The sequence below is a fragment of the Perca fluviatilis genome, chromosome 9 (assembly GCF_010015445.1).
Source record: "Perca fluviatilis chromosome 9, GENO_Pfluv_1.0, whole genome shotgun sequence".
NCBI lineage: Eukaryota > Metazoa > Chordata > Actinopteri > Perciformes > Percidae > Perca > Perca fluviatilis.
In genome coordinates, this window is record NC_053120.1 from 21,895,063 (window position 1) to 21,909,742 (window position 14,680).

The 14,680-nt window shown below is 40.2% G+C and overlaps 1 protein-coding gene across 5 annotated transcripts; it reads left to right on the forward strand.

The window, feature by feature from the left end:
- The first annotated feature begins 407 nt into the window (after positions 1 to 407).
- On the forward strand, positions 408 to 14,136 carry ncln (nicalin). 5 transcript variants are annotated; one of them, XM_039810498.1, is made up of 15 exons: positions 408 to 706; positions 1,520 to 1,710; positions 2,956 to 3,100; positions 3,278 to 3,372; positions 5,200 to 5,280; positions 5,551 to 5,654; positions 6,397 to 6,485; positions 7,014 to 7,153; positions 8,495 to 8,721; positions 9,301 to 9,388; positions 9,480 to 9,518; positions 9,857 to 10,020; positions 10,191 to 10,244; positions 10,504 to 10,582; positions 11,776 to 14,136. In XM_039810498.1, the coding sequence occupies exons 1-15, from the start codon at positions 532 to 534 to the stop codon at positions 11,836 to 11,838; spliced, it is 1,734 nt and encodes a 577-aa protein (XP_039666432.1). In that variant the 5' UTR covers positions 408 to 531; the 3' UTR covers positions 11,839 to 14,136. The 5 variants fall into 5 exon arrangements, with proteins under 5 accessions (XP_039666432.1, XP_039666435.1, XP_039666437.1 ...); XM_039810501.1 differs by having other exon boundaries at positions 8,495 to 8,673; XM_039810503.1 differs by having other exon boundaries at positions 8,495 to 8,673; positions 9,860 to 10,020.
- The last annotated feature ends 544 nt before the right edge of the window (positions 14,137 to 14,680 follow it).

A 14,680-nucleotide genomic window follows, 5' to 3' on the forward strand; every position in this document is an offset into this window, starting at 1 on the left:
ATATACACACACACACACACACACACACACACACACACACACACACACACACACAGTATATCATCATAATCCAGCATATATGATTACAGGGCCTGTACCATGGTTAGTTTCCATGGTGTACAGCATGTGGTGTACAGTGCCATCTAGTGGATGAGTGGATCTACTGTCATTAACATACAAGACCCTTTTATTATAGCTGCCCTAGAAGATCCCTGAAGGCCCGTTGCTTCAACTCAGTTTGTAATATTTAATTATCAGATGAATATTCTACACAAACATGTACTTTTCAACATACATAACACTGTATTGCTCTATTTTCAAAAGCCGGCACTAATGTTGCATTTGTCCTGGTCCCAGTGTAGAGTAGCTGATCGTGCAGCTATTTGCCTGATGAGAATTATCTGTCAGTTGCTCCGGTTGCGGTTAGCTAGCTAGCTAGCTAAACTGGGTCCCCGATTGTCAGTTGCTGAGAGCGGTGACAGCTGAACATATTATTTTATCTCTAGCTGTGCGCTCAATACAATCGCCACAATGTTTGAGGAGGCTAGTGAAGTGTTCGACAACATGTTTAAATCTTCGTTTCCCCTTACCTTCATTGTGTTTATCCCCGCGGTGTTGATCCTGGTGTCACCGCTCCCGGCCGAGGCGGCACATGAGTTCACGGTGTACCGCATGCAGCAGTACGACCTGCAGGGACAGCCTTACGGTAAGTCAGCTGTCTGTTTTATCACAGTGTAATACATGTAAGCACTACTACGTTATCTTTGACCAGTAACTAGCTAGATCGGTCTCCAACAGCTATAGCTAACTCAAGGTAGCCTCGTTGACGCCACCAGCTAACGTTAAGTGACCTGAAGCGCTGTACGTTAACGTTACATCCATGACATTCAATACAGGATAGCTAGCTAGCTGCTAATGTAGCTTAGCTTTGCTAGTAGGTAACGTAAATACCAAGCTAACGATAGCTATTTTCCTATAAGCAAATCAGAATCATATTTTATGAAAGCCCATTTCCGCCAATGTGATGGGGAAAAAGATCCTGTAAGTTATTATAATGTGAAACTTCCTCAAAATATTGATTTAGCATCTCATAATAATTAGAAACGTTCTCTAAATTAGTCTTAGTAGCTAAATTATGACTTAGTTTCTAAAAATAATGACTTAGCTAGTATCTCAAAATAATAATAATCCACAAAGTGAAACAAGGGGAAGAAATTCCAATAGGGATAACGTTACAACAGCTTGCATTTTTAAAAGTATGATCAGTCGTAATGGCTAGTATTTCATGTGTTAAATCTTAGATGAAGATTAACGAAAGCTACCAGACTTGACAAAGAGATCAACACTTTTTTTAGCATCAGCATCAGTTTGTCATACAGTGACATTTGATTCAAAATAGTCTCTATTTAACATCTCTTGTGCTATAATAGCAGGATAAGTCATTATTGACCTTTCCTGTTGACATAAAGACAGGAGTTATTGTATCATAATTTATGATCAGTGTGTCTCCTACCATCAGGTACCAGGAATGCCATCCTAAATACGGAGGCTCGTACTGTGGAAGCAGAAGTACTAAGTCGTCGCTGTGTTATCATGCGACTGGCAGACTTCTCCTATGAAGAGTACCAGAAAGCCCTACGCCAGTCGGCAGGAGCTGTGGTCATCATCCTGCCCAAAAACATGTCTGCTATGCCCCAGGACATAGTACAGGTAAAAACACACTTTAATGCCACAAATCAAAGACTTGTGCTGTATCCCGTTTCTCCCCCTTCATTAACGGTTTCCACTTTGAGTGTGTGTTCAAGTAAATCCGAAAGAAACCTCTGAATAAGAAAGTGATGGCATTGGTACTGAGGGCTATCAGTGACGCGTTATTATGGAAACCATGCAACTTCTAGGCAAGACACGCCCTTCAATAGCATTCAAACGCTACTATTGGCCAGGCGTCCATGCTTACGCTAGGTAACGTAACCCGATTTGTTCAGGTCCTATCCCCTGACCAATCGGCTAACCTAACCTTAACCACTCGAGGTCAATGCCTAACCCCAAACAATTGGCCTGCTTCGTAGGACGGGACTTGGCTAGAAGTTAAGTGGGATCCATGATATCGCATCAGTGACCCATGTGAGTGGCAAAAAAAAAAATGTACAAAGGAGGGTGGTGATGCAACATTTAAGTAAATGTGATCTACAGATAGACAACACAAGAAGAAGAAAAGTTAAAGCTATACACATTTTTGTTCAGTCTTTATTCATAGTAACAAGTCACGAGTAGCATCCTTTATTTATGCTAAACTTTATTTAAGATAACCGAGCAGTACCCTGCTCCCTATTCACACAGTCAACTGTAAGATTAACTGCTTTGGGTTGTATTTATTGGGGTTCGTGCCTTGCTCAAGTGTATCTATCAGTGGAAAGAATGGATAGGCAAGCAGTGTCCCAATGCATAATTGATTTACTGTCTGCTGATTACTATTTTAGAAGCTTTTCCCCTCAACCTTTCAAAGCTAATTGTGACTCAAAAATAAAGAAAATTGTTTGGATGGAGGACTGTGACAAAACCCTGGATTTGCAGTGTTCCTTTACAGAGATTGGATAATGTTGAGCGATCCACATCCAAGTGATTGGATCTCACTAAAGCACACTATGACTAATTGTATTTTTCTGAAAAACATAAGTACTAGATGAGTTCCTTATTTCGTTACATAACATAAAAATGTAGTTTCTGGTGAATTATTGTAGAAATATTATTGTTCACGTTAATGCAGATTCTTTCCTGTTTTCAACTGTAGCTCTCCCCCATCACTTACATTCCTCTCAAAATCTCAAAAAACTGAACTTGCAGGGTTTAAGGAATTAATCAGCTTTCCTCTTTTAGTTTGAATCCTCAGCATGTCACGCTAACAAACAGAGCTGTGTGTCTTTGCTTGTTCAACATGCTGTTTATCCTGTGTAGCAGTTCATGGAGCTGGAGCCAGAGATGTTGGCCACTGAGACCATCGTCCCCGTCTACTTTGCCATGGAGGACGATGAGCTGCTGTCCATCTACACCCAAACCCTGACCTCCTCCTCCTCACAGGGCTCCTTATCAGCAGCTGAAGGTAGACTTTTAGACTGGACCTGCTGCTGGACTCAAATTGTCTACCTGTCTGCATTATACACAGCATTTTATGTACATTTATGATAAAAATAAATAAATTATACAGATAGGGAAAATGGTAACGTAGGATGGGCAAGTCGATCAATTCTAATTTAATGTTTTCTGTTGAATTCTGTAGTGCTGCTGCATACGGCCACAGCCAACGGCTTCCAGATGGTCACCAGTGGAGCTCAGAGTAAAGCTATCAGTGACTGGGCCATCACCAGTCTAGAGGTGAGAGACTTAATCTGAAGACAACTGTACCTGAATCAGCTGATTGAAACACACACATCTTTTATAAAGTGACACACTGTGGATGACCAACATGTGAGGTGGAAGAAGAGAGTCTTCTGGTACCTAAGCTGTGACAGTCAATCCTGTGTTATTAGGCCAGGGTAGTATTGTGTGTTCTGCCTGCTATCCTAGTGCCCACTGAGGGTTTTCTGCACATGTGGGTGGCCATAAATCCTGTAACAAAGACTGCTTTGTGGACTGAAAGCCTGGAATTTTGAAATCAAGATGGATTTGAAATTCAGTCCAGAATATGCATATCCAGTTTAAATTGAGACTATTATTTTGTTATGCTCATTTATATTTAGACACACTATTTAGCCTGATCTACTGAAGTTTTTTTCTCTATTTTGCTCTTAAGGTCAAAAGAGTCTTCCACCCTTAACAAGGAGAAGATAATTCATGGTCAATGTGAGAGCATGTGAATGGCATTCTTCTCTTTACAATAATCGATTGCTACAGTATTTCTGTCCTCTTTTTATGAAGGGATTTGGATGGCTTTGATAATTGTTTGAAGATAGTTTTGAATCAAACAGTTGACCTTAGTGTTAAAGGAGAACTATGCAGTTTTTTTTTGTTTTTTTTTAGCTTAATTTACCTTAACTGAACAGCTTTGGAGTCATTGGAATGGTTATATGACTTGTTTCGGGTTGAATGGTGGTTGTCTCGCTCCGCCCTAGCGCCTATGAGCGGAAAAACCACCCTTGCAACTTTTGGCCGGTGAGCCGTAACAAATTGCTTCACAGCACTGCACACATACAGGAACCGGCTAGCTATAAGAACAAGGTAGCGATGGAGTTTGGCTGAGCCGGCAAAAAAAAAGAAGCAGAAAGCTAGGAAAGCATTGTCGGAGGAACAGAGTTGTGTGTTGCCAAATATCTATTCCGAAGCTGTAGGGGGAGCTCTATAGAGAAACCTGCGAGAAAACAGCGAAGAAGTTGCCAAAACTGCATAGCGCCCCTTTTAAAACCAGAAGAAAAAAGGTGTTTTAGTCAAACTGCAGGGGATTCGGAGACTGAGGTCTGTGGACACGAGGTTGACTGTGACTGTAACCCACTGCAACTCTGCACTGGCACACTACCAGCCTGACAGTTTAATACGCACGGTGCCATTGGTTCAGCTGAATCTCATGCTTTTGCAACCCAGGTTAAAAAGACAAACAATAATTTAGTCGATCCCGGTTTGCTGACCATAATAAAAATATACGGATAAGGTGAGGTAACTTCCTCTTTCCTCTCGCTCCGCTCCAGCTGGTCACTGTGTTGAACGGCGTTGAACAGTGCAGCAACATATTCTTTTGTTTGAACTCTTCTGCAGTCAGCGGTCAGGTTTTGTATTACCCTGTTAGGTGTTGCTGAACCACCCGGAAATATCACTCTTTGACCCATGAATCGTGGATTATAGTTGAACCAGCCCCTCCCTTCCACAGCGTGTGGTAGGATTGGATTGACTCGAACTGAATCTTGGAATTAACTTCTTTTTTCTTTTCTTCCTACTTGGACTTAACTCCGGCGATCAAAAGAAGTACTTTTAAGGGCCTCATTTTGTGTTCTTGTATTTGTTGTTTGAAAATGATTGCAATACAATAGTTATTTAAAACGTTTCTCTGTGTCCTTGTCAGTGAAATACACATTGGGCTCACAAACGAGCTTAACTGTGCATCTCTGGTCCATAAACTTTAAACGTTAAACTATTTTGACTTGCTACACTTTATATATTCTGTTTCTGCTTCTGTTTTATATCACTCATCTAATGTTTTTATTTCCTTAGGGTCGTCTGGCTGGAGTTGGAGGAGAGGACCTGCCCACTATTGTCATGGTTGCTCACTACGACTCGTTTGGTGTTGCTCCAGTATGTTCACTGTTTCTTTTCTCTTATGCTATATATATATATATATATATATATATATATATATATATATATATATATATATATATATGCCAAATCTGTAGGATTTGGTTACATTTTGTCTCCAAGTTGATTAGTCAGACACAATGTCTTTTTATGATAGGATACAGTAGTATTTCAGAAAATAACACAGTGATGCACCACAACTGTCAGTAAAAAGAGAGCATACCAGGAAAGTAATCTGACCCTGTGTGTGCGTGTTGTTGTGTCCAGTGGCTTTCATACGGAGCAGACTCAAATGGCAGTGGGGTGTCCATGTTACTGGAGCTGGCTCGTCTCTTCTCGAAACTTTACACTTATAAAAGGACACACGCTGGGTGAGTAATGATGACAGCACTCACATTTAAATTGTTGTTGGATCATTTTGTGTCTCGTGAGTTTCAAATAGCAGTATATATACATTTTTAGCTGCATTAAAAAGCACAAATTATGATTATTGTACACATTAATTTCAAAACAGTGATGCTCTATGCTGCACACTCAGTTTATGCATTGTATATATGATGAAATAGTAGAATGAAAAAGTAGTCTTGATGGCTGACCTCAGTGGTTCATCTGAACACACGATTAAGTCTTTATGTCTATCACATTTGTTATGGTTAGCGTCCCACTCCAAAAGCTTTTTGAGAACTATATTGAACCTTATGTGTGCACTCTGCAGGCAGTAAGAATCGCATCGGACTGTGTTAAACGTGTTAACGGTCAATAATATGGTACAAGCTCATTCTTGTGTCTAAATGTACTTAACAATAGCCGAGAGGAAGGATCCACTTCTTCCAGAGAGTGGTTAGTAAAGGATTAATGGACTTTACTGTAAAATGCTCTGTAGAAGACAAAGTCGTCTTGTGTAGGTTCAAAGTCAGCACCTTGATGTGTCTGTCATTTTAAGGTATTCCTTGTGATTTATTTACAACAGACTCTGCTATTCCCTAATGTTATCTCTAGTCTCTATCTTATGTCTATACATCGTATCATCACACATCGTCCTCCCATCAGGTTCCCGTCAGGAGATTGTTGTTGTAGATTTGACTAATTTGTGATTTTGTGAAATGTGTTCAGGTACAACCTGCTGTTCTTTGTGTCTGGTGGGGGGAAGTTCAACTACCAGGGCACCAAACGTTGGCTGGAGGACAATCTGGACCATACAGGTACTGTTCAGTTCATACATTTCTGCTCAGAGAAAGGAGTATTAATATTCATGCAGCTGGATTTGGTTAGATATACAATTCTGGGGCTATGATTCAATTTTAAAACAATACTCAATATCTGAATAAAGACAATTATTTGAATTTACTCTAATTACTTTTAAATACAAAATGCAGTACAAGTTATTCCCAAACCAGTCTGAAAAGACAAATAGATACATTAAGATACACTAGATCTGTAACCGATTGTTTACTTTATAGTGGGGAATTTTCTATGGTTGAGAAAATTCACCACTATAAAGTAGCCAAACAGTTACATTTTAATGCTTCTTGATGAAGCCGATCAGAACAAAATAACTATGACTATTATAGTTGTTTTTTCTCTACATACAATATTTGGTTACCTCGCTGTGTTTTAACATGGCAGGTGCCCTTTTTTTTTTTTTTTTATACCCTCTGTCTTTCAATATTTTTAAACGTAATTATTAACTTCTCCTTGATGTCCATACCTTTCCCTCCCTTTCTCCGTAGACTCCAGTTTGCTGCAGGACAACGTAGCCTTTGTGTTGTGTCTAGACACTCTGGGGAACGGAGACTCTTTGCACCTTCATGTGTCCAAACCTCCTAAAGAGGGAACTCCTCAGTATTCTCTACTTAAAGAGCTGGAGATGGTAAGAACCTCAAGGCTCGATACACCTCAGTCTGATCAGTGAGTCACTTAAAGGAACACGCCGACTTATTGGGACTTTAGCTTATTCACCGTATCCCCCAGAGTTAGATAAGTCCATACATACCCTTCTCATCTCCGTACGCGTCGTAACTCTGTCTGACGCCCACACTGCTAGCCTAGTTTAGCACAGATTCTAGTTTAACTGGCTCCAATTAGCCTACTGCTCCCAATAAGTGACAAAATAACGCCAACATTTTCCTATTTACATGTGATGATTTCTATAGTCACAGAGTGTACAAATAACAAGGTCACATGAGACGCATCCATCTTCTAACCGTATATAAACTGGGAACTATATTCTCAGAAAGGCGAAGCACTGCTACTTCTACTATTTGGGCAGAGTGATTAGTGCAACACCTGAAAAGCACCGTTGTTACTCTCTGCTCCTCACCACGAGGCTTCTCAGGTGCTGCGAGCAAATCACTCCGCCCAAGTAGCAGAAGTTGCAGTGCTTCGCCTTCTGAGAATATAGTTCCCAGTATGTATATGGTTAGAAGATGTGACCTTGTTATTTGTACCCTCTGTGATTATACAAATCGCAACATGTAAATAGGAAAATGATGGCGTTATTTTGTCACTTATTGGGAGCAGTAGGCTAGATGGAGCCGGTTACCTCCAGGATCTGTGCTAAGCTAGGCTAGCAGTGGAGCCGTCAGACAGAGTTACGACACGCACGGAGATGAGAAGGGTATGTATGGACTGGTCTAACTCTGGGGGGATACTGTGAATAAGCTAAAGTCCCAATAAGTTGGTGTGTTACTTTTTAAATGACTGACTCTCACTACAGCCTTGGACAAAAACATGCTCTTATTTAGTAGCAGAGATATAGGTCTGTATAAATAATCTCTTAACCTATATAGAAATGTAAAAGGCCATGCCAACTTCGGCGCTATCCCCCTTTAACACTGTTGATATTTCTGTTAACACAACAGCAGTTTTACTTCTTTCTTGAGTCACATCATTTTTAGGTGGTGAACCAGAGCACATGAGCTGCTTCACCCTATATGAACTTGTGTGCTCTAGCTTGAAGTCTTTTTTTTTTTTTTTTTTAATGAATACCTACTGATGTGTACAGAGTTGTAATTGTTAGTTGATTAAAACTAAAAAAACAAAAACCTGCTTTTACCGATGCCCTGGAGCCTACGCCTAGTTTTTCCTGATACAAGCAGTTTTAATCAGCAGTTTTAATCAGTTAATCAGTTTTGCTCTACTTTTCTTGTTAAACCCACAGCACATAGGTTAAAGGCTATGATTTAGGATTATATTTCTCATTTCCTCTCAGGTGGCTGCGAGTCAGTTCCCAGAAGTCAAGTTCTCTATGGTCCACAAGAAAATCAACCTGGCCGACGACATGCTGGCCTGGGAGCACGAGCGCTTCGGGATCCGCCGGCTGCCGGCCTTCACGTTGTCCCATCTGCCCTCCCACCGCCTGGCTCAGCGCTCCAGCATCATGGACGTGCGGTCAGTGTCCCCCTCCTCTCGCCATGGAGCGGGAGAGCCCCCTGCTGGGTGGGTTCATTACTGCAAGTCTCTCAATCACAGAGAGAAAAGAGATTCCATTCTAGCTGCTAGTCATTTTTATTCATGTCACAGGTGTTGTTATAGACCCATTCCTTTGCACCTCTGCTATCAAGTCCCTTTATACACCTTCCATGAAAAGAGTATTGTGAGGGCCCGACCACTGCATACGTCATTCACGACTGTATTTATGCACTCCCGCCACATGTGGAATGAGCGTGTGAGGTTTTAGATTTGATGCTGTCTGAGTGTGGCAGAAACACCTTTTTGTGCTCTCATTTCCACTCTTCACTCCTCCTTTATCTTATACTGCTCCTGTAACCATCCATGTCCCCTCCTCGTCTCTCTGTCTGTTAGTAAACCATTTATCGGTTCTGTGCTACAATTTCCCATTTGCTCAGTCTTCTTTTGTCCAACGTTCTTCAATCCAGCCCACCTGTGTGAAAATGGATGCCCTGTAGTTGGTTTATCCTCTCTCCTTTGCTGCAGAGGGTTTCTGGTTTCTCTCCTTACGTTTTGGCCTTTTTTACCATTTCTAACTGTCTGCACACTTGTGTTCCTGTTTTACAGGCCTCATGTCGACGTGAAGAAACTCAGCAGGAACACCAAGCTGGTAGCAGAGGCACTGGCAAGGGTCATTTACAACCTCACTGAAAAGGTAAACACACAGATGGAGAAAATGTTTTATACTGCATCTGCTTTCTGCCTGTGATGTGACATTTTTGTTATTTGTGTACTGTGCTGCACAGGGGGCTCCTGGAGACCTGCAGATCTTCACTGAACAGATGGTAAGTCACTAAACTGTGAGGGCACGGTGGTAACAGATCTCTAAAAGAAACGGCAGTAGCAACAATTGTCCCTGATTTTGTAGTGTTTTTATTAGGACAGAATTTGTGTTGACACTATTTACAATTGTATTTTGTGAAATTGCTATTGGTAGCTTTTTTTTTTTTTTTTGTTAAATCTGAAAGCAAAACTTTTGTATTACTCCAAAAAACTGGTATTGCTTTATGTAATACTTCTTTTTAACTTTACGCTGTCCTGTCCATCACAGACTCTGGTGGTTATTTTGTGTGTAGCTCAATCTGTACCCCTGTGTAATGCAGTTTTTGTCTTGTCGCGTCAGCAGGTGCAGGACGAGCAGCTATCAGCAGTGGTGGACTGGCTCACAGCGCAGCCCAGAGCCGCTCAGCTGGTGGACAAAGACAGCAGCGTGGTGTCCACTCTGGAGTATCACCTCGGACACTACCTCAAGGATGTCAAGAGACACTACGTCAAAGCTGACAAAAGGTAAAGAAAAGGGCGGATGCTTCAATGCCCAAAATGTATTGTCTCAACATTTCCAACGGCGAGATAAGTACTTTCTGTATATTTCCATAAACGACAGATATCATGTGTATTGTACATTCAGGTTTTGTCATGATGTCAAAGTGACAGCTTTGAACTCTGCTTGTCCTCAGGGATCCAGAGTTTGTATTCTACGACCAGCTGAAGCAGACTATGAATGCTTACAGGTACGCTGTAATGAGCTCCTCTTCTGAGATGCTTTAGTGCACTTCACGCTGATTTACTGTAGCTTTGTAAAAGCTCACAGCTGTCTGTAAAGTCATGAGGCTATTATCTGCTTTCAATTAGTCCTCAGTTAACTGTATTTGAGACTTTCATCTTTTACCAGTATGGACCAAATCCAAACATCACATCATGTTAAGGATGCTTTTTGACTGTTTCTCTTTTAATAATCTCTCTGTATCTCACTCACTCTCTACCTCTCAGAGTGAAGCCTGCTATTTTTGACTTGCTGCTGGCAGTCTGCATTGCAGCCTACTTAGGGATGATGTATCTTGCTATCCAGGTAGGTCACTGTGTTCATGCAGTAGTCTGTGGCCTCTTTCAGATATGCACTACATTACATAAATGTGTTGTCAGTTTTAGATGTTTAAAGCTGCTGCCGATGTTCTACAGCAACAAAGATTCGTTGTGATGAACCTACAGACAAATATCAGCTGAATAGTTTCAGTTTAATGTTTAGCTGTCTAGTCTGTAAATTCACTCTCACTGCTCTCATAACATCACCTTCTTCCACAGCAGGCAGCTGTTTTCAGCAAAAATCTCTTTAAAAAAAAAAAAAAAAAAAATAGAAGGAAAAAAAAAAAAACTCTCCGCTACCTGCTCAGCACCAAACAGCAGACAGACACCGTTAGCAGAACATAGTGGAGCATTTAGCAGCCAAAGAGTCAGATATTTCCCTCAGGTGTTGGTGGAGCTCAAAACAGACCTAAAGTAAATATTGGACTTACAGGCAGCCAGAGACACAACTCACGATAAATGATGATGTTGCTCCATAACTGTTGGATGCGTAATCAAGTAACAAGTTTGCCATATCAACTTAAAAGGGGATGGTTTATGTGAAAATGTTTCTCCTACTCCTAAGTTGCCAAAAAAATGGTAGTCTTAACTAGGTCTGCAGAAGCAGCAATGTTAAATAAACACAGAATACATTGCCTTCTTTAGAGCCCAGTAATACATTTATCACTATTGATCTTGAATGCCGAAAGGAAATGTATTAAATAAACCACAGAATGCAGTGAAGGAGCCAATTTTAAGCTGTTGAGGAAATTCTTCTGATATCAGATCAGTCTTTTAGTGTGGGTAAGGGGTTAAAAAATATCATCTCACCATCAGTATACCTTCCTAGGTTTTCAGCTTTCTGTCATACAGTGGGCTTGGATGAAATAAATGTCCTGCAAAACATAACCGCGTCTAGACAAGTAGGAATTAAATAAAGTGGCATTCTTGTGTGCTCAGGCACTTTCAGGCATTATTATTGTAAAGGACGTTTATAAGGGTTTTCGGTAGATTGAAGAGGAGGGCAAGCATCCTTTGTGCTCACGATGGTTGTTAATTAAGGCCTCAGCGACGAGTTTGAAAATCAATCACTGATGCAGTGAAAAAGGCTGATGTCTGGAAAAAGGCGTGTGTGTGCAGATATTTTGTGGGTCTTGTCTGGATACATGAAATGGACTCTTTTTCTTGTGATCCTTACAGAACTTTGGAGTCCTGTACAGTGTTGTCCGTAGAATCACCCAACCCAAGGCGAAGATCCATTAAGGTGCACAACGCCGCATTTCTTTTTCCGATCCCACCCTTTTCCTCAAATCAAGAAACTTTAACCAGTAAGAACATCGAAGCTGGGCCGAGCTTCTGTCCTCATGACGGTTTCAAACCAGCAGAATCTCTTCCTTTCATTTCCTTCATCCTGATACCACAAACTATGATGTCAGATCCTGTCCTGCTGCCAACTTAATCCATTTGGTCTCACAGACCAGAATAATCAGGAATCATTTTTCAATCTCCCTGTCTTCATGAACACATTTTGTCTTGTCATTCATCAAAAAAAGAATCCCTCGCGTCGGACATATTTCGTTGTTTGACTGTCGTGAGGGATGCAAAGCATCTGTCCACACCGCTGAGATCTAGATGAGATTAAGTGAGTTTCTGATGTTGCTGTTCCAGCGAACACTCCTCATTCCTCCTCTCGGTATACCGTACAAGTGATCGTTGTGCCAAACCGACGCCATGTGTTGTCTCGGGCAGCTACAGGGAGAAACTGACCACACAGAGTTTAGCCCAGAATTTCTTTTGTCGAGAGATGTGTTCACCCAACCTGGTTGTTAAAGGACAAGTTCACATTTTCCAATCTGCTTAAATACAATACTCACATTTCCATAAAGACGTTTACAGTCACTTTAATGGTTCTTTCTCTACATACTGACTGTTTAAATACCCCCTCCTGAATCCACAGTCCTGGTTTTGTGCAAAAACCTAATTTCAGCTGATTCAAAGTCTTTTTGGTAAGACATTCCCTCTTTATGTCATTCTAAAGGACTGTAGCATCAGGCCAAACCCATTTTAGCTTCAGATGAACTGCACTTTTGCACAGAAAGGACTGTGGATTTTGTCTTCCATCTCTTCAGGGCTGCAACTAACCATAATAATTTTATAGTCAACCGATCCGTTTTTATAAATTGATCGATCGCTTAGACTATAAAATGTCAGAAAATAGTGCAAAATGCCTATTGCAGGTTGTCAGAGTCCTAGAGGACATCAAGATGACCTCAAATTGCATTTCCATAAAATGTACAATAATATATAAAACATTGCAACAAATCACATTTGATGGCTTAAACGATGAAGCGATTATCAAAATATTTGGTAATAGATTTTCTTTTTTCTATCGACTTATGTCATATATGGGCACATGAGTATTTTGTTGAGACAGACTTGGAAAAAAAATCTGAACTTATCCTTTTTAAATGACCAGTGAAAATGACTCCACAAATATCGTTTACGGAAAAGACCAGTTGCCTAAATGAAATGTGAAGTAGTGTTTAGATTATTGCGATTCCATTGCCTCGGTAGTGAATTTATTAAACATTTGATTGAATGGAAGAAAAAGAAATCTTTGCCAAATAATTATTGTATGGTTTAATCTCCCCCTTTCTCCCTGTTGAATATACAACATTATGGAAATTTAAAGCAGATTCTGCCTTTACATTTTCCTTCTTACTTTTTGTGTAACTTTTTTCCTGTAGTCGAGGTTTGTTTCCTGTTGCTGTGTGACTTGATGTCTTATTTTTACTGCTCAAGTCTTCTTTTTTAAATCTAGAATAAAAAACAGAAAAACAAAGTCATGCTGGTGATGTCGACTTATCTTAAGGCTCATGATAAAGAAAGGTCACGTGCAACAAAACATGTTTGTCTAATCGGAGCACGTGTGTGTTAAGCGTATGACTACAACGCCAACACATCGTGACAAGATAAAACTCGCCCTTTACTGCTTTTATCAGAAAATGTGCTGACTGCAGCACTGTGATTTGACTGGATCAGACGTTTTTAAAGCTGTTAAGATTTTGGTCAAGCCAGCACTGCAGTTTTTGTACACTGGATGTCTTAAAATGGGCAATAACACAAAGGGTGTTGGATTAAATGGGGACAAATATCTTAAACACACCTAGATTCATTTCATGAGGTGTGTGTGTGTGTGTGTGTGTAAGTGTGTAACTAATACTGCAGTGTTTCCTTGACCATTTCTCTGCCCTGGTCTTGCCTTGTTGTGGGTGAACGGTGTTTATTTACCATTTTGTATTTTCCATGTTTTTCTGCATGACCTGTGACCCCCACATGTCGCCATGGTAACAATGACAGGATTTTCTTTTTTTTTTAAATGTACCACTATGAGGGAAATACTGTGTGGTACATATGAATTTTTAATTTATTGAAGCAGTTGGTTTTCATTTGTGCACTGAACTGAACTCTTCTCTGGTCTGAACCTCATCCACAACACTTGATCTTTGCAATGAAAATGATATCAGGTGTGATTAAAAGAAATAAAATAAATCACAAGGAGCAAGTCTCTTGTTTACTGACACGTTTTATTTTATGGGAAAAAAATGAAACAAACATTGGCTGAATGGTATTAAAATAGTATTACAAAAGAGCAAATATGTGTCTTTATCAAGTGGTCAGATTTTAAAAAGTGATCAAGTTGAGTTTAAAAGAAAGGGTCAATTTGTATCGATTACAGTGCATCAATGGTCCAGAAACTAATTAAAATCCATTTTAAAAGTTTTAGTTACTTAGTAAAAATTCTCAAATTCTGCTTTCCCTTTTCTAATTTTGATCTAATAAACAATAAAAATAATAAATTACAGTGCAATTTATAAGAAATACCTGTAGGGCTTCTTCTGCCCATCGTTCTCTACTAGCTCTCCTCTTCGCTCGTCACCAGCACCCACAAACACTTGCCACATAATTTTGGTGGACATTTTGGCACAATCGAAGCACTCTTGAAGATATTTTGTGTCATAATGAAGGCGAAGCCTGCGAGCTACAGTTCAGGCAGACAACTCACACGTCATATTTAGTATAAAACATCCGACACAGCTTTTAC